This window comes from Mixophyes fleayi, chromosome 3 (genome assembly GCF_038048845.1).
Source record: "Mixophyes fleayi isolate aMixFle1 chromosome 3, aMixFle1.hap1, whole genome shotgun sequence".
Lineage (NCBI taxonomy): Eukaryota > Metazoa > Chordata > Amphibia > Anura > Limnodynastidae > Mixophyes > Mixophyes fleayi.
Window position 1 is genome coordinate 153555481 of NC_134404.1, and position 19758 is coordinate 153575238.

The 19758-nt window shown below is 40.0% G+C and overlaps 1 protein-coding gene across 7 annotated transcripts in view; it reads left to right on the top strand.

The window, feature by feature from the left end:
* Positions 1 to 18905, top strand: part of FAM135A (family with sequence similarity 135 member A) — a 107302-nt gene extending 88397 nt beyond the window's left edge. For all 7 annotated transcript variants that reach the window (XM_075202583.1, XM_075202589.1, XM_075202588.1 and 4 more), the window contains 6 exons: positions 1979 to 2070; positions 2671 to 2768; positions 3151 to 3302; positions 3913 to 4023; positions 13372 to 13485; positions 15194 to 18905. In XM_075202583.1, coding sequence (XP_075058684.1) covers positions 1979 to 2070; positions 2671 to 2768; positions 3151 to 3302; positions 3913 to 4023; positions 13372 to 13485; positions 15194 to 15399 — 773 coding nt within the window. In that variant the 3' untranslated portion in view covers positions 15400 to 18905. The remainder of the gene's footprint in view (positions 1 to 1978; positions 2071 to 2670; positions 2769 to 3150; positions 3303 to 3912; positions 4024 to 13371; positions 13486 to 15193) is intronic.
* Positions 18906 to 19758: the final 853 nt, after the last annotated feature.

The window sequence follows — 19758 nt, forward strand, 5'->3', positions numbered from 1 at the left end:
GTGGGGGCTTCCTGGGCTGCTCTCTATGGAGCATCTGCAGCGCAGCTGTGTAGGACGGCGACCTGGTCCTCGGTTCATACCTTTACAAGGTTTTGCCAGTTCAACATTTTTGCATCTGCAGACGCCAGTTTCGGACACAGTGTTTGGCGGATTGGTAGACCAGAGCATTCCCTCCCTTAGAGGCTACTTTAGAAGGTCCCCATGGTAGCAGTGTCCCCCAGAGTTGATGACGAAGGAGAAAAGAAGATTTTTTTTTACTTGCGTTAAATCTCATTCTCCAATTCCAATTCCATCTGCGTTCCCTCTTTTGCTGTTCTACGGTTAGTTGTGTTGTTGAGCCCTTTTCTTTGGACTTTAGTATTACTGAGGTCTGTTGGGTTGCAGAGGGGAGGAGTCAGCAGCAAACTTAGTTAACTATATAAGTGCCAACTCCATGCGCCCTCATACAACCCCATGGTAGCAGTGTGCTCCAGATGGAATCTGAGAAAGAGATTTAACGTATGTACAAAAATCTTCTTATTGACATGCTTTTTGCTAACAAACATAAGGAGTTTATAAGCTCTGCTGAGTCGACAGCTGGTAGGTTAGCACTCTCAGCACTCAAATTCTCTGTACTCTAAACCGACAGAATAACGAGAAAAAAAGAGAACCAGCTTTATTTCTTAAACTACAACTATCAACATATAAAATAATCTGGGTTTTGTAAAGCTATGTCTTTAAGGTCATTCCTAAGTGAATTGAGAAGTGAATATGATCATGTTCCACTTGTACATCTTGAGATGGCAACAGAGAAGCAGGGCTAAGTTCAGGACAATGGTTATAAGACCACGGGGTAAAGACCAGCGCTACTATGAAAAGTAATGTACTATAATATCTATATGGTTGTGTATATTTTATTTATTTATTTTCTCGGTCCTTTATATGACCACAGTCTGTTCTTCTCTCTCAGGAGGGTGGTTTAAGCGCACATAGATGTACAAATTGTACACTGCTGTTAGTCTGTATCGGTGGAATGAAAGCGGGGATGAACATTTCCATAAGACCCATACACTTCTATTACTTCAGTGGTTATTGCAAAAATATATTCACTTGGAGTTCTCCTTTCATAACTTCTTCACTGTGTAATTGCTTACTTATGGTCTGACTCTTATTTCTAGAGACTAAACTTATTGTTTTCAATGTTGTATAGCATGTTTCTTTATAAAAACAAACAAATACACATATGCAGTCCCTTGTCCACGTAACATTGTATTGCACCTAAGCATTGATGGGCAGCTTTCTTATATGGGTCTGCGATTCAGATTGCAAAGACATTTAAACTTGAATAAAATATTTTCTTGTTTGAATGAAGGCATTATAATCTATTACGTTTAAGAAAACCTGTAAATTTTTCTTAAAATGTATTTAAAATATGTATTTTTTACATAATACTCTTATGTGTGCTAAAATAGAGAAAAGTTGTCTATGCTTCCTTCACCCAGGAAAACAAAGAAAAACAGGCCACCAAGTGTGTGCATGTAGCCTTGGTCAAAGACTAAGGTGTGTCCATGTGGATAAATAGGAAACAATCTACCTGCACAGTCACATCCCCCTTCCTATAATCCGGTATAGAAGGGACTGTAAATGGCTGGTTGGCGCTACCCTTCCTTCCTTTCTGCACCTTGTGTGCTTTACAAAGGTGCTAACTCATCTTTATTGTTGTGCTGCATACTGATCTCAGTCCCATATGGCTTCCTTCCTACATCACAGTCCACTGCTAACAGCATGTTTGTGAGACTGAGGACATACAGTGTATGTGCATACAGTGCACATACTAAAATATACTTTTTTAACTACAGATATATAATGCACAAGGCATTATGTTAATAAAAAAAATAACAAATAAATGTACTGAAAACAAGTTAGATGTGTGCAAATGAAACTGTTTCCCTCCAGGAATGTGCAAAACAGAAATTGTAACAAAATGTTTTTATGACAGGCAATAGTGCTGACCTCCGCTTGGTAAGAACATACATCGAGCTAGGACTGCCTGGTGGACGCAAAGACTTCCTTATGTCGGAGAGGAACCAGGTGTGATTGAAAACATGTTTGTTTTGTTTATTGATGACCATTACTTAGATAACATACCAATCTATATTTCTACTGACTGTTTGGCATTAATATACAAAGGTTTCATTTACAAATGAATGACAACACTGGAAGGAACCCACATCACTGGGTTCTTCTTTTATTTCTGTGCACTGAGGGTGCAATGGAATTGTGAGAGCCCCAAGTAAATGTGTAGTGTACTTTGTAGTAACTTTAGTGAAATGTAATGTGGAATGTTTGTGATACCTGAAGTGTCTGTGTAAAATGGATGTTGCAGTTGAAGGACGCTCATTGATAGCAGCAGTACATATGTAGAATCATTGTAAAGGAGAACACCGATTAATATATGGAGGTATTTGCACATTTTGGCAGTATGATCTTATACAGCACAAAAATGGATCTAATTTTACTGCACACACAAAACAAGTATACAAACTACATGTACAGTTATCATATTAACAAATGTTATATAATGCTGTAGGAAAAGAGAATGAAACAAACCATAATGCAGGTTGGATAGTTTGAGGACATGCATAAAAGTATCAATGGAGATCAAGAAATACTTTTGACTTTTCTCCACAGAATGATACGTTTGCTGACTTTGATTCAATGACAGATCGTCTTCTAGATGAAATTATACAGTATATTCAAATTTACAATCTAGCCATCTCCAGGATCAGGTAAAAGTCATGTAAAAAAGCCTATAAACGGTCCCTTTTTATGATGAATTAACTCCCTCCACTCCGCACTACTGGCTCACATTCAGTTTGTCACTGAGCGTTGACTGCTGATTTGGCGCTCTTTGTAATTGATACTTTGCCTGTTTTGCTTGAATTGTATTATGTTTGTAAGGTGTTAGTTTTCTGATAGTCAACAAGATATTTACTGTATCACCAGAAGCTGTAGTATGTTGTCTTCACAATGCTGTGTTTTTCCCAAAATGCCATAATACACTTAACTGATAGCCAATAGCATGAACTGCAGGTGTATTAGGTGATTTTAACAGTAAGCCATAGTCAATGACTAAACTTCTGTATGTGTAATCAGGGTATTTACTTTTAGTTTTATAGGTCACTCTTTGGGCAACTTAATCATACGGTCCGTTATCTCAAGACCCAGATTCAAATGTTACCTTGGCAAGCTGCACACATTCCTCTCCTTGTCTGGTCCACACCTGGGTACCCTTTACAACAGCAGTGCTCTTGTTAATACAGGTGAGATGAACTGTGATTACTTTTAAAAGACATTTCCTTAATAGGTTTTGATATAAACCCAAAAATATATAGAGCAATAAAAAAAAATCTAAACTTTTATATCCTAGATCTTTTATGACAAGTGATTTTACATCTATGTGAAGTTGCTTTTGTCTAGAAATAGGAAACTTTAGTCATTTTGATGTAAAAAAAACAAAAGATAAATATTTTTTTATGTGGACACTTAATTCTTGCTAGATGGTCTGCGAACGCAATAGTTAGCTGGGAGTGGATGATTGAACTTAATGGGCTTTGTCTTTTCTCCAGCCTTATGCATTTATTTATGGTGTGGTGGTAGCTATCATATAGTCCTGGGGCAGCAGAGAAATTACTTTGTTTTTACTTCTCAGGGTCTATTTATTTAATTTATTTAATCCATCATCTTGGGACTTACCCATCAGCGTTGTTCAGTAGTGCGGCATGTGTGTACAATTACTGATTTACGCCGCTTTAGCCAGGATTGCCTACATCAGCACTGGCTTTAAATACAGCCCTAACTATAGTAACTGTGAAGCTAACATTTATTTCTGTAAATGGTTTCTGATGCAGTGTTCTCTTATTTATGTTCCAGGCCTGTGGTTCATGCAAAAGTGGAAAAAATCAGGTTCCCTATTACAACTGACGTGTCGAGACCACTCGGATCCACGTCAAACATTTCTGTACAAGCTCAGCAAGAAGCAAGGTATCTATTTATATGTTTAAAAACGGTGCACATCTATTGTACATAAAATGTGTTAAAATCCTATGTTGGTATGGTTACTAGCAACCAATAAGATTGTTGTTTTATACTAATGTTGTGCAAACCTGACCATTTTGGGTTTACGTGCTGCATTGTGTTGTGTTTTTTATGCATTTATTTAAACAAAACAAGCATTCTTGTTTCAGGTCTGACATTGTGGTAAGTCATTGTTTTGTGTGTTAATATACACAATTTCTGTGAGACTAAGTTAGGCATTTATGTATAAAATACAGGAAGACAACAAAGTTAAACCATTAACTAATAAGTTAAAATATTCAAGTATGTTGAGAAATAAGTGACTGCTGAATAGCAAAGTTTGCCAACACTTAATGTTGGCAGATTGAGTCACATCCATTCACCCAAGAAGTCGTCGTCATCATCATCATCAACATTTATTTATATAGCGCCAGCAAATTCCGTAGCGCTTTACAATTGGGAACAAACATTGATAAAACAATACTGGGTAATACATACAGACAGAGAGGTAAGAGAACCCTGCTTGCAAGCTTACAATCTATAGGACAATGGGAGTTAGAAACACAAGGGCATGTGCTACATCATATTGCACAATGGACCAGCCAGACTGCAAAGGTAAAAGTATTGAGTGGGCTGTGTGTGTTGCAATGTTGGTCAGAGGGTTGTTGTCTTGCGTTAGCTGTGTAGAGGATGGTAATAGGGTAATCTAGGGAAATTAAGATGGTGGTTGAGGAATAGCATAACCCTGTCTGAAGAGGTGGGTTTTCAGTGAACGCTTGAAGGGTTGAAGACTAGAGGAAAGTCTTATTGTGCGTGGGAGGGAATTCCACAAATTGGGTGCAGCCCGGAAAAAATCCTGTAATCGAGAATGGAAGGATGTGATGAGAGTGGAGGAGAGACGTAGATCTTGTGCAGAACGGAGGTATCGAGTTGGGAGATATTTCGAGACAAGTGAGGAAATGTATGTCGGTGCAATTTTGTTGATGGCCTTGTATGTTAGTAGAAGAATTTTATATTGGATTCGTTTTAATACAGGCAGCCAATGTAGAGACTGACAGAGTGGCTCAGCAGAGGAAAAACGGTTAGTAAGGAAAATCAATCTAGCCGCTGCGTGCAAAATAGATTGTAGGGGTTCAAGTCTGACTTTGGGAAGACCAGTAAGGAAGGAATTGCAGTAGTCGATGCGGGAGATGATGAGTGCATGAATTAATGTTTTTGTGGTGTCTTGTGTCAGATATGTGCGTATTCTGGAAATGTTCTTTAGATGTATGTAACATGATTTATATATAGAGTTGATGTGGGGAATAAATGATTACACCTAGGCAACGAGCTTGCGGGGTGGGATTTATGGTCATGTTATCAACAGAAATTGAAATGTCAGGCAGGAAGCTTCTTTTTTTGGGTGGGAATATTATTAATTCAGTTTTTGAAAGATTGAGTTTGAGTTGGCGAGAAGACATCCAAGATGAAATGGCAGAAAGACAGTCCGTAACGCGAGACAACACAGATGGTGAAAGATCAGGAGAGGATAGATAAATTTGTGTATCATCCGCATAGAGATGATACTGAAATCCAAAGGAGCTTATTAGTTTTCCAAGAGAAGTGGTGTAGATAGAGAATAGCAGAGGACCTAGGACTGAGCCTTGTGGTACTCCAACTGATAAAGGAAATTAACACTGAAAGAGCGATTAGATAGGTAGGATGAGAACCAGGATAGAACAGTGCCTTCAAGACCTAGGGATTGTAGCGTTTGTATGAGGAGAGAGTGGTCAACAGTGTCAAATGCAGCAGAAAGATCCAGGAAAATTAGAAGAGAGTAATGGTTATTATTTTTTGCTGTGATCAAATCATTGACAACCTTGATCAGCGCAGTCTCTGTGGAGTGTTGAGAGCGAAAGCCTGACTGAAGAGGATCCAATAGGTTGTTTGCTGTAAGAAAGTGTGTGAGGCGAGTGTAGGCAATTCTCTCGAGAAGCTTAAAGGGGCATGGGAGCTGGGAGATGGGGCGGTAATTTACGAGAGAGTTAGGGTCAGAATTCTGTTTTTTCAAAATGGGAGTAATCACTGCATGTTTGAATAGTGATGAAAAAATACCAGTAGAAAGAGAGAGATTACAGATTTTAGTTAGAGGGGAATGGGATCAAGAGGACAGGAGGTAGAGTAGGAAGATGAGAAGAGGGTAGAAACTTCCTCTTCATTTGTGGGATCAAATGAAGAGAGTGTCAGAGGGTGCTACAAAGGAATTGAGCTGATTGCTTGTCAAGGGAGATGATACCATTTCAAGCCTGATCTTATCAATTTTGTCCTTGAAATAGGAAGCAAGATCCTGTGCACTGATGTTAGTTGGAGGATTTGGGGCAGGAGGATTCAGAAGAGTTATTTTTATTATAATTATTATTATCCTTTATTTGTTAGGCGCCACAAGAGTTCCACAGCGCTGTACACAGTACAAACAGTAGACTATACAGGGTGAGACATAACTGAACAGTAAACAATAAATACCAAAACTTCAGAGGCTCCAGGCAGGCTGATGCAGTACAGACGGAGCAGAAGAACAGGTATGGAGACAGGAGGGAAGAGGGCCCTGCTCAAATGAGCTTACATCCTAAGGGAGGGTGAACAAAACTCAAGCACAATGGGAGCCAGTTGACGTGTAAGGGGCAGAAGAGGGGCGGGTAGGACTGGTTAGGTGGAAGATTGGTAGGCTTTAAGGAACAGGTGGGTTTTGAGTGCCCGTTTGAAGGAGCTTAGATTGGGAGAGAGACGAATGGAGCGGGGGAGGTTGTTCCAGTGAAGGGGGGCTGCACGAGAGAAGTCCAGGATTCTGGAGTGGGATGAGGTGACCAGGGTGGAGGAGAGGCGACGGTCATTTGCCGAGCGCAGGGAGCGGGCAGGATTGTGAATGGAGAGGAAGTTGGAGATATAGGGGGCAGTAGACTGGGAGGGGGCCTTGTACGTTGTGGTCAGGAGTTTGAACAGGATTCTGAAGGGGATGGGGAGCCAGTGAAGGGCAAGGCAGAGAGGGGAAGCGGAGAAGGAGCGGCGAGAGAGGAAGATTAGTCTAGCCGCCGCATTGAGAATAAAGCGGAGGGGGGCAAGGTGGGAGAGAGGGAGGCCAGTAAGTAGGAGGTTGCAGTAGTCAAGGCGGGAGATAATGAGTGTGTGGATGATAGTTTTGGTGGCATCCTGAAAGAGAAAGGGACGGATGCAGGCAATGTTGCAAAGTTGGAAGCGACAGGCTTGGGCAAGGGATTGAATGTGGGGGGCAAAAGAGAGGGAGGAGTCGAAGGTAACGCCCAGGCAGCGAAGTTGGGTGACAGAGGAGATAGTGGTGTTGTTGACAGTGATAGAGAGGTCAAAGTGGGAGGGGAAAGACAATGAGTTCAGTTTTAGAGATGTTAATTTTGAGAGAGCGCGTAGACATCCAGGAGGAGATGGCAGAGAGGCAGTCGGATACACGAGAAAGGAGGGTGGAGGAAAGATCGGGCGAGGAGATGTACAGTTGGATGTCAGCATAGAGGTGATACTGAAGACCGAAAGAGGAGATGAGAGCACCAAGGGAGGAGGTGTAGAGCAAAAAGAGTAGAGGGCCGAGAACAGAGCCCTGAGGGACTCCAACAGGGAGAGGGGAGGGGTCAGAGGAAGAGCCAGACGTGGATACAGAGAAGGAGCGATTCGCAAGGTAGGAGGTGAACCAGGCGAGGACAGACCCAGATAGGCCAAGAGAGAGAAGAGTTTGTAGCAGGAGGGGATGGTCAACGGTGTCAAAGGCCGCAGAGAGGTCAAGGAGGATGAGTAGGGAGAAGTGACCCTTGGATTTGGCTGTTAGAAGATCATTGGTGACTTTGGCCAGGGCAATTTCAGTGGAGTGGAGGGGACGGAAACCTGATTGGAGAGGGTCGAGGAGGGAATGGTCCGAGAGGTGTCTAGTGAGGCGGCAGCAGACGATCCTCTCAAGTAGTTTGGAGGCAAAGGGGAGAAGTTAGATAGGGCGATAGTTAGCAGGGGAGGTGGGGTCAAGATTGGGTTTTTTTAGGATGGGGGAGATAAGAGCGTGTTTGTAAGAGGAGGGGACTACGCCAGAGGAGAAAGATAGGTTGAATAGGTGAGCGAGGTAAGAGCAGGCCGTGGGAGAGAGAGAGAGCGAAGGAGGCGAGAGGGGATAGGATCGAGAGGACAGGTAGAGGGTGGAGAGGATAGAATAAGTGAGCGAACTTCATCCCCCGATGTGGGGCAGAAGGAGCACTAGAGTTGGTTGCTGGGGGAAGTGTAGAGGAAACGGAGGATGGAGAGGTATGGCAGGAGGAGATGTTGAGTCTGATGGCCTCAATTTTGGAAGACAAAAAGGTGGCGAAGTCAGAAGCAGATAGGGAGGGCGGGATGGGAGGGGGCGGAGGAGAGAGGAGGGTGTTGAAGGTGGCAAAGAGGCGGCGGGGATTAAAAGAGTTAAATGTGTTAAAGAGGCGTTTGGGGTTAGAAGCCTGAGCATAAATAAATGAGAGATCGAAATTATGCTTGTTTACCAGTGTCCAGAGCATTTCTATAGGAGTGGTAGATATCAGTATATGTGATGAAATCATTAGAGGCACAAGATTTACGCCAGTGACGTTCTGCTTTACGAGAAAGTTTTTGTAGCGTTTGTGTTACTGTAGTGTGCCACGGTTGGCAACGAATTCTAGGCGAAGTATGTAGTGTCGCTGGAGCCACTTAATCCAGGGCAGTTGCTATGGTTTGATGAAAATGGGGTACTGCCCGATCAGGGGAGGAGAATGTAGAAATTGGGGAGAGAAGGTGTTGGAGAGAGGTGGAAAACTGTTGAAAATCAATAGAGTTGAAATTCCTGCGGTTGTGAGGAGGCTTGGAAGGGTTTGACACTGGGGAGAGTAAAGAACTGGGGGTGAGCGAGTAGCTAATAAGGTGATGATCCGAGAGGGGGAAAGGAGTGTTTAGGAGATGAGAAACTGAGCATAGTCTAGAGAAAACAAGATCAAGACAGTGGCCATCCTGATGAGTAGCGGATTCAATCCACTGGGAGACGTCAAGTGAGGAGGTTAGAGAGAGTAGTTTGGAAGCAGGATTGGAACGTGGATTAGAAATAGGCATGTTGAAATCACCCATGATGATGGTGGGGATATCAGTAGATAAGAAGTGAGGGAGCAATACAGAGAAGTGTTCAAGAAATTGTTGGTGTGGACCAGGGGGGCGAAGAAGTAATCACACTTCACAATGAAGTCATTCCCCACAGCTGCTAAATGCAAAAAAGACAAAATTATTGCTGATTTGCTGCATATTGTGGCCATTATAGTGAAAAAAAAAAAAAACTACAAAAGGATCGTGCTCTACTACAGACTGTGCAAAAGCTGCAATATTACAGTGTTTCCCTACCTGATACAATGGTAAAAGAAAAAAGGTTATGATGTGCTCTATTGACTTCAAATTGGAGGTTATATTGTGCTATAGTATGTATCTAGACATCTTTTGCTAAGCCAAGAGTAAAGGAATATAATCATAAAATTCACAAATAAGTGTTCCCTGATTAGGGATTTTAATGACGTCTAGTCTTTCTGCTGTCTGTATTGCAGGTCAATTTTCAAGGTGGTATATATAGGGAGATATGAATAAGGAGACTGAGGGACGGTGTGTGTGCCGGACAATGATTGTTCAAATATGATAGATTAATAACACATCTTATTAATGGATGACTAAAAAGGATTGTTTATAACCAAAACCCACAGTAAAAATCATAAAGATACAGATGCATTTTATATAATTAATATACATATCTCTATCTCTTGGATTACGGTCCTCATGAGATACCAACCCTTAATTAAATCAGTTAAGATTACAACACAATGTTATAGTGAAGATTTAAATAGGGGTAGATCACAAGATGATAAAAAGGACAGGGTTGATGGCCCGGTTACTTGCTGGTCTTTAGATGTTGATAAGGTTTAGAGCCAGGGCTTTGTTCCAATCAGTCTTCAAGTCCTGCGCTAGAATAGAGATCCAGTTAGTGCAATCAATAAAACTCTGTATGTTGGACAAGTACAGTGGTGGCAGAATGGTCGATCAGAGAATTGTCGTGCGTTCCACTGTGGAACGCACGTGCTTTACTTCCTTCCTGTGTGACATCAATAGGGGGTGTGTGCAACACGTTTCATCTGCCTAGCAGAGTTTCTCAAGGGGTTGTGTTTGTCATCAGTAGTTAGTGTCCTTTTATTGTTCTCATCTAACATTGTTCAGCCAATGGAATTCAACTCCTTGTTGTGACCACTTTAAAGTCCATATTTAATAGTTGGGACGTGATGCATCAATACTTATTGGATGGATGATAACCATATATATTTTAAAGAGGTTTATATTGTGTATATTATTAATAATAAATCTTGGAATATACCTGACTACATTATTCACAAGAGCAATGGTAAAATTCTATCTCATAAGTTGGTTAGAGAGAGACTGAAGGGGGGCACAGAGAGAGACTGAAGGGGGGCACAGAGAGAGACTGAAGGGGGGCACAGAGAGAGACTGAAGGGGGGCACAGAGAGAGACTGAAGGGGGGCACAGAGAGAGACTGAAGGGGGGCACAGAGAGAGAGAGACTGAAGGGGGGCACAGAGAGAGAGAGACTGAAGGGGGGCACAGAGAGAGAGAGAGAGAGAGAGAGAGAGACTGAAGGGGGGCACAGAGAGAGAGAGAGAGACTGAAGGGGGGCACAGAGAGAGAGAGACTGAAGGGGGGCACAGAGAGAGAGAGAGACTGAAGGGGGGCACAGAGAGAGAGACTGAAGGGGGGCACAGAGAGAGAGAGAGACTGAAGGGGGGCACAGAGAGAGAGAGAGAGAGAGAGAGACTGAAGGGGGGCACAGAGAGAGAGAGAGAGAGAGAGAGACTGAAGGGGGGCACAGAGAGAGAGAGAGAGACTGAAGGGGGGCACAGAGAGAGAGACTGAATGGGGGGCACAGAGAGAGAGAGAGAGAGAGAGACTGAATGGGGGGCACAGAGAGAGAGAGACACTGAAGGGGGGCACAGAGAGATGGCGAAGAAGGGGACAGAGTAATATGGTGAAGGGGCGCAGTGATATGATGAATTGGCACAATGTGATGGTGAAGGGGCCTAAATACATCTTACGTCATTTAGACCCAACTACTTAAAAACGGGACTACCCGGTAATTATTTTGGCTTAGGGGTGCCTTGGAAAAATTATGATGACCTTAAGGGTGCCTCGAACTGAGAAAGTTTGAACCACTGGTATATACTAATGTATAATAATACTATACAATACAATAATACTATTGTAAATATATATATATATATATATATATATATATATATATATATATATATATATATATATATATTTGAGTTTGTACATGTGTGCAGAATATGATATTGAATTAAAGAATGGATTGGTGTTATTGGCATGACAGTACACTTGGAGTTCACACTCTGTTTACAATCAGAATAGCCTTTATCTGTTGTTCACTCCAAAATCATTATCCTCGAATGCTGGCAGATAATTTATTGTCAGTCTAACAAGTTTATGAGATGATAACACATTGATAGCCTTCCAATCATTCTAATCAAATTAACACTTCGTTATGTACAATAAATTAAAATAAAATAGCGGGACTCATGTTCTACAGAGTTCTATAAGAGTAGAGACTCTATCCCGAGCCATGACCTCCCTTTGGCAAGCATCTAATCGCATTTTGCCTACCGTACCAGGTGTGCTTAGGTGGTCACTCATCCTGTTACTTACCTGGCTCCACTCTGCTTGGCTTCCAAGATCGGACGTGGTTGGGCATTCCCAGAGTGACGTGACCGTAGTTAATGCAACAGTGATACCTTATCAGGGGGCCTGGTTAGGATATGTAGAAACCTATTATATCTTAAAGTTAACCAGTAGATGAGTGTTGGGATCTAGACTAATTTCCACTTTATTGTAAATTCACACTAGCTGTGCTGCTGGTTTTTATTATAAGGAGAGGTCAAACTCCACTTTTAATCCTTGTGGTGCAAGGTTTTTAATGGTGAAGATCATCTTGCTTCTTCTCTATTGATTGTTTTAATTAAGTTTCTTCCTCTCCAATTAATGTATATTTTCTTGATACCTGCAAATGTAAGTCCTGCAGGATCGCAGTTGTGTGTGGCTTTAGTTTAGTGTGGTTTTAAAGTTTTTTAGAAAGATGATTGTCAAATCCAATTCTAATATTTCTCAGGCATTGTCCTATCCAAACCTTATGTTTTCTGACGGCGCAGCCAATATATTGTTTGACACATGCCTTACACAATGCCCAAGCGGCATGGTTTGTACCACAGGTGATAAACTCTTAAATCTTGTACATCTTATTGTCATGTGTTTATTGGAAATAAGAGACTGCCCTCGTACTCCTACACTTTAGTGCTTTACAATTAGCACAATGGCCACAATAATAAAAACCCTGTGTTTTGATTTAATTGGCTCAATATAGTGAAGGGATTTCAGTGGAGACTGATATTACTATTCAGTGGCAAGTTTCAGTAGATACAATATAATAAGAATGAATGTTTTCTTTGAAAAAAAAGTTAATGTAAAAAAAAGTAATATGCATTTGTTACCCCCTCTAGTGGATTGTAACATTAAGGACTTTGTTAAAAGAAATACAATAATGCCACAAGTATATCTTGATGCATACACTGACCACTGATCCAGTTATTGACTAAAGGACTCGATCTAACTCCTGGATTTATGACCTACTACTTGGGCACACTTCACACCCCACAGCAGAGTGCAGACCTCTGAACTCCTAGGACTTTTACTCTTCCATCCATAAAGATAACCTGCTTCTTATTACTTTAGCTTATCTTAATGATGTTCCCCTCCCCCCTACAATTTTTTTGATGTAACAACTCTTAAATGTGCCTTGTTTTTAGTCATTCATTTGTAAACTTGCCTGATGAAGGGGCCTCTGTGCTCTGAAAGCTAGCATATATAATAATTTTTTTGGGTTAGCCAATAAAGGTATCGCTCCTATAATACTTTTTTGACACAGAAGTATTTAACATCACATTGATGCATACACTGAACTCCTTGTTCCTCTTTTGTCATATGGCAATGGCTGCTCAGGTCTAGTCTGTGACATTTTTAACAGAAAGTGCATTACTGAAATTGGAGGTGCAGTGAGATTTGCAAAGTAGCTTCTGGCTCTTGTCTCTCCAAAAGTCCTTGAAAGATAATGTAAATTGTAATTTAATGTAATTAAGATTTTTAAGGAAAATGAGAAAAAGGAATTTAATTATTTTTGTCACATTGTGAACTGTGTTGTCTCTTGCAGGTCTGGAGCATTTCAGAAATGTGATTCTGGTCAGTTCCTTACAGGACCGATATGTCCCCTATCACTCTGCTCGCATTGAAATGTGCAAAACTGCTCTTAAGGACAAACAGTCAGGTCTGGAACTTGTAAAACCTAAAATTTGCTATTGTGAATTTTTTTTTACTGTTTTAAAAAAATTGTAATTGGAGGGAAGGCACACTTTTAAAATGGTGACCAGCAGCTCTTACACATTTCAGAGGGGTTCAGGCGCACTTCAGTAAACAGCTAGTCGGACAGGCTTTGGGGGTACTTGCATGTGCATGCCTTGACACATTTTTCCAAAATCTAGGAACCAGCCCCCAGAGTTGGGAGCCAAAGTACAATGTAATAATATACAGAGCAATCTCTGGTGCTAAGTATACAAAGCTAAACCATATCGGGTGCCTTGTATAATGTGCATTCCTGTTGTCATGTACAGCTCAGCCACATCTGCTTATCAATTAGAACACCATGAGTCATATCTGGGGTCAATCATACAAGGTTGAACCATATCTGTTGGTAAGTTTTATATGCTGAGCCCTATCTGATGCCAATTCTAATATGCACAAATGTATCTGGTGGCAAGTCTAATGTAAAGACCCACTAATGTGGATTAAAGTCTTCAACTGTACTAATCTCTATCAGAGCATTAAAATCCACTGTGGTGCCGTCAAATAATCAAACCGGAAGAGTCAAATGAAATTTCAGTTTCAACAAGGTAGAGTCACAGTTAAGAATGAATCCTATTTTTTGTGTGAGTTTTTAAATATATGTAATTAGTGTGGCCCTGCATTCTTGTCCTGTGTTAGACAGTAAATATACTGATATGGTACATACTAATCACAATAACAATCATCTGTGTATTAAACTCTGCAATATATAATACCTGAAATAAACGTGAGGTTCTTAGTGCACATTTTGTTTAAACTGTAACACATTTATTCAAAGGTGTTTTTAATTGGGGTAGATTTCAGCTAGGTTCTACCAGCATTATCTATATATAACCTGTATGCAGATGCAACAGAGAGATGTGTACCCATGATATGGAAATTAATTTTCAGTGTAGGTATCCATCTGAATGAGGTCACCGTGCTGCGGTTGATGTGTATTCACAGTTTCATCAGTATGTGCACTAAGAAGGTCATATTTATTTCAGATATTTTATATATTAATATAATTTGTTAAGTAAAGTCTGTCTCACTTGTCAATCACCTATTCATACGTTTGACTAAATCCCCCCTTATACTCACAGGGGCATATTCAATTAGCTTTTGGATTCGCGGTAACGCGCGTTGCCGCGAAAAGTGCGCGTTCTTGCGGGTATTACGGTACCGCATTAACGCGGATTTTCGTTCGCAACCCTATGGGCTGCGAACGAAAATCCACGTTATTGCGGTACCGTGTATTACGTTTTGCGGCTGTTCCAGCGTATTACCGCAAATCCAAAAGCTAATTGAATATGCCCCACAGAGTCTTAGAAAGGTTAACTAAAGAGTGAGATTTATTAATTACCGTTTTGGTCCCATTCTGGGTCCTTTATCAAGACAGAGGGCAATAAAACCAGCCTACTTTAAATAGCTGCTGCTTTTATTCCTCTCGTTCTTGAAAAAGGAAGTTGAACGGTTTGAAACGCCAATAAATAAATCTTTTTTTTTCTTTTTCTTTTTTTTTACCTTTTTAAGGCCAATTGAGTGCTGATTTGGATATATGTATGTATTTCTATTGTCCGGGTACTGAGCACCAGGGCTAGCTATAGATATATATGAGTTTGTATTTTTACAGATAATGTTTTTATATTTTCCAGGACCGGTATATGCTGAGATGATCCAAAACATACTTTTACCTGTTCTGCAGAACAAAGACTGCAATCTGGTGCGATATGATGTCATTCATGCATTACCTAACACAGCAAATTCTCTTATCGGACGAGCAGCCCACATTGCGGTTCTGGACTCTGAAGTATTTTTGGAAAAATTCTTTCTGGTTGCTGGCCTCAGATATTTCCAGTAGGAGGAGGACACTGCTAGACAATTTATGTAATACCTCATTAACAATAAATCTCAAAGTATGTGGTATTAAAGTGTTAGCTGCCATTGTATTTTGAGCTATATTTATATTTTATTGTGTTTTCAATTTTAAGGTTTTTTTCTTTGGGTTTATTTCTTTTTCTGGGAGATAATACATTTGTGATTATAAATACAGTGTAGATTTGTTAATTTATATTTATGGAAGTTATCACCACCTCCTTAAATGTGTTGGGGAATTAATTATCTTTATCTTACTAGATTATAACAAACTTGTAAAGCCTACTTCCCCTTGGCTTTATGTATTCTCTCCATATGATTCTCTGCAGTCATCTGCGCCAATAATCTGGTGGAATATGTCTGTTCATTGAGTTCAGATCTTTAACTTTGAAACCACTATGTCCTGACACAAGTTAGCGGACAAGATTTGTGAGGTCAGCTGGCCTGACCATGTATTAACTAGCAATGTTATACTTCATTTTCCACTTTCTGTCACCTATCGCTAACTTTAAAGGACATTTTTTCTTATCTTACACTTTACCTTTCTATACTTTAAAATAGTTTGTTACTTTGGTTACCAGTAAGTTTGAAATGACAAGGTTGGTGGTCTTTTGCCAGGGCAACAGTGCAGAGCTGTCCTTCATGTACCTACATGCTTGTACTGTATATTAGACTGAAGGCTTTAGAGATTGTTGAATATCATGCCACCACAGGCTCTTACACACACATATTTGGTTCTGTAATGATGGTTACGCTTGCACAATCCATGATATACTACCATTCATACATGTTTTAGTGGGGTACTGCACGAACCAGTAAATTGGTTTATCAATGGGATTCAGAAAGGGGGCTAACACTTCAACAGTTACAATGCTAAATAAATGTTCCTCTTATTCATTTATGTTTAAACAGGAAATGCATTTTAGTTACTCTAAGGATTTTGTAGTAGACACTATAGAAAATAAAGAGAATCTTCCCAAAGCAAAAAAATAAAATAAAAACAACCTTTGTTGCTCCTTTGTAATTATGTTGTATCTAACTGTTGATAAATAATACCTAATAGATTATAGTAAATTTGACAGGTCTTGTCATCTACAGCCTGACCGTTTCAGTCTTTTCCTCCATTAGCAAGTGCTCAACAAGCTGACAGCACACATCTTTCCTGTGCTACATTACCATTTCTCCATTCCTATACATATTATGCTAGGAATGTAGTAATGGTGAAGGCAGCGATATGGAAATATGCAGAGTCATGTGTTTGCTACTGGAAATCATCTCATCAGAGCTTGAGGCATCATGGATCTGGAAAACAGCTTTCAAAGCTGATTGGCTGATTTCCTGCTATTATTCTAATAAGAATGACTGGAAGTATTAAAACCAGACCGTTCAGAGTGTGCGGTAAGAACAGCAACTGCTACTGTGATAAGGCCTGGTTCAGCACAGGTCACCCTGCCATGGTTATATAAAGGAAGTGTATGAACCCTTCAGTGCCCCATTAGTACAGCGACAGTTCTTATTGCTCACCTCTGAGTTGAGTGAGAAGGATTAATGGAGAGTGGTCACCTGTATTATATTGTATTGAATCGAAATCAATCATTTCAATCACTGGATATATTCAGCCTATTGGCCAGTTATGACCTGTTCATTGGGGATTATTACTTAAATAACAATACACTGAAAAGATTTAGTGATGCAAAGGGATGTTCGGTTGGTTTCACTTGTTGTGGGGGAAAGTGATATATAATGATGCAGCAGGGTGGCGTAGTTCCTACATGTGTCCTATTTACACACATTTAACACAGAATGATAAGATACCTTAGAGACTTGTAGAGTTGTAGGTAAGGGCAATTCCTGTGACATTGCCTTCCTTTGGTTCATCCCCAAGTGTGTACTGTATAGATGTTAGACAGGGCCACAGATCTCCAGTGTTTAAGAGCCTAGTGGCTGGTTTTGATATTAAGGACTTTAGTGCTCATGTGCTAAAGCACTATATGGTGAATCGCTAATTTGTTCCCTTACTGTTCACTACATCTTGATTGTGTCTTTTTACCCAAGTCAACACATCGATTTGATACAAATGCAGTAGGTTTTCTTGGTACAGTGTGTCAAAATTTGCTTCATGTTTAGACTATTGGTATGAATGGTATTGTTATGTATATATTATTGAATGCCTAACACAAAAAAGTTTTTGGTTTTTTTTTAACTTTCACAATGTTGGATGCAAATAAAGCTTAAGCATATTTTTAATCTAGAATAACATTTTTTAGACCTCAAACTGGAATAACTTAGCTGCTAATTTGTCAGTGATCTGTCGCTTAGCAATCTGAAATTCTCACTGTCACATCCTTGTTTTGTCTGAATTTCTCGGTGTCTTGCCCTGTAGAATTTTGGTTGCTTTGTGTCCTCAAACGTGCTGATGCCTTTTCAGGATGAAGGCAGCCGCTATATGAGCTGCACTAATATTTATTAAAATGCAGCCTATCAATTTGCCTGGAACTAGTGAGTTTCTAGGCTGAATGATAGTTTAGCCCCCACAATGACTGACTGTCCCCCCAGTGTATGTAGGCGACAGGCACACTTACAGTTCTGGAACTTCAAAAATAAGCGATGGGCGTTTTTTTCCTGTAAGTGCTGTCTTGCCAGCCATCAGCAGCACAAGAATGCCCATAGCACCTCTCTGTACCTTTCAGAACATCCTACATTACTGCAATACTCTTAGAAGTTTGTACTAAATCTCAATGCATTGTAAATACTCAGAATGTGCAGAAGAACAATAATAACCTGTTTGGTGATTGGGATAAAAATGTCTTTTTTCATATTGAAGAATGTCAAAGGTCTGTAGACTCAATATTGGTGCTTAATAGAGTTTGAGAACAATATTTTCATGCTAATGTTTTTGGGATTAATGCACTGAGGATGGGAGCTGTGTACTATGAATTGTAATTATTGGACTCTGAATATAAATGTGTGTAAAATCCATGCATGTTTATAAGTATTGTTCTGTTCATTTGGTTTTAATGGTTGCATACGTTGTTTCATTAAACAAGCAAAACTTTTTTTTTCAGCAAAAGTGATCATTTTGTTTCTGTGATCCCACTCATTGCAGATGAGATGGAAACGCTCAGCCGTTAAATTATTTTACATTTTGACATGTTTAAAAGTGTACTTGTCATTTACTCACAATAAAGGCAGCCGGTTTGTGACCTGAACCAATATTCATGAGAATGCAGTTTATCAATTCACAATATCACCGATTCCTCCTAGTGAATTGATTGGCTGAATATTGGTTCAGCCCGCAGGTGAGAGGTATATTTTAAAGTTGTTCCTTTTTATATGAGCACAAAACAAGACATGCAATGTGTTTCTCCTTGGATATAGTGTAATAAGACATTATTCGCATTAATATTTCCCTCAGCTGTACTGCCAAAGGTCTCACCAGTGATAGGAAAGAGCTGACTTCTTAAAATAAATCTGTATTGGAAATGTTCAAAATTGACTAATGGAATTATTTCATGTTTCTTTAAGCAGTCAAACAATTTGGATTATGTTTCTTAGAAAGATAACAAAACACTTCTACACCCTTCTGGTGTGGGAGGAGTGAAGATAGTGCCATAATCTACTATCTGATTTACATTGTTTTAGAATTATTTATATGCATTAATATGTTTTAACATGTTGGAGATGATTTTTAAGTCTAGTGGTATAATTAATCCTTTTTGTGGTTTAAAATGATCCAAAAAAAATGAGGTTGTTGTTATTACTATTAACATCCTATTAGAGACTTAAAATAATCCCAGTAAATATTTAAACTCTGTGAAACTAGCAAATCCATAATCTTGATTACAAAATATAACCTGATCAATAAGCTTGGTCATCCTAGAAAGCATGCACAAGGATGATGGCCCATGTTTCCAAATGAGCTGGTGGTGGATATTTGATTAGTGTCTTCTATCACAGATGCAACATTGACATATCTGACTGCTACATAGAGCATTATCTTGCAGAACATATCCATTTTCAAATGAATACACTGCTGCCGTGGAAGGATGTGCCTTGTTGACATGATGATCAGATATCTTATGGCACTCAAGCATTGCTCTATATATAACAGTAAACCTCAAGTGTGCCAGGAGAACACCCACCACATATTGTGCCACCAATATGGTACCACCAGTTTGCATTGTAGACACTTGGCAAGAGGGATTGTATTCGCTTGTTCCTCCCGCTTCCCTCATCTGCTGGTCCCTTGGAACCAAGCAATGCCATTCTAATCCTTCATTGTTTGGTTCCTCTAGCCAATGCAGTCACTCTACCCAACAGAGTACTACGCCCAATGGTGAAAAAC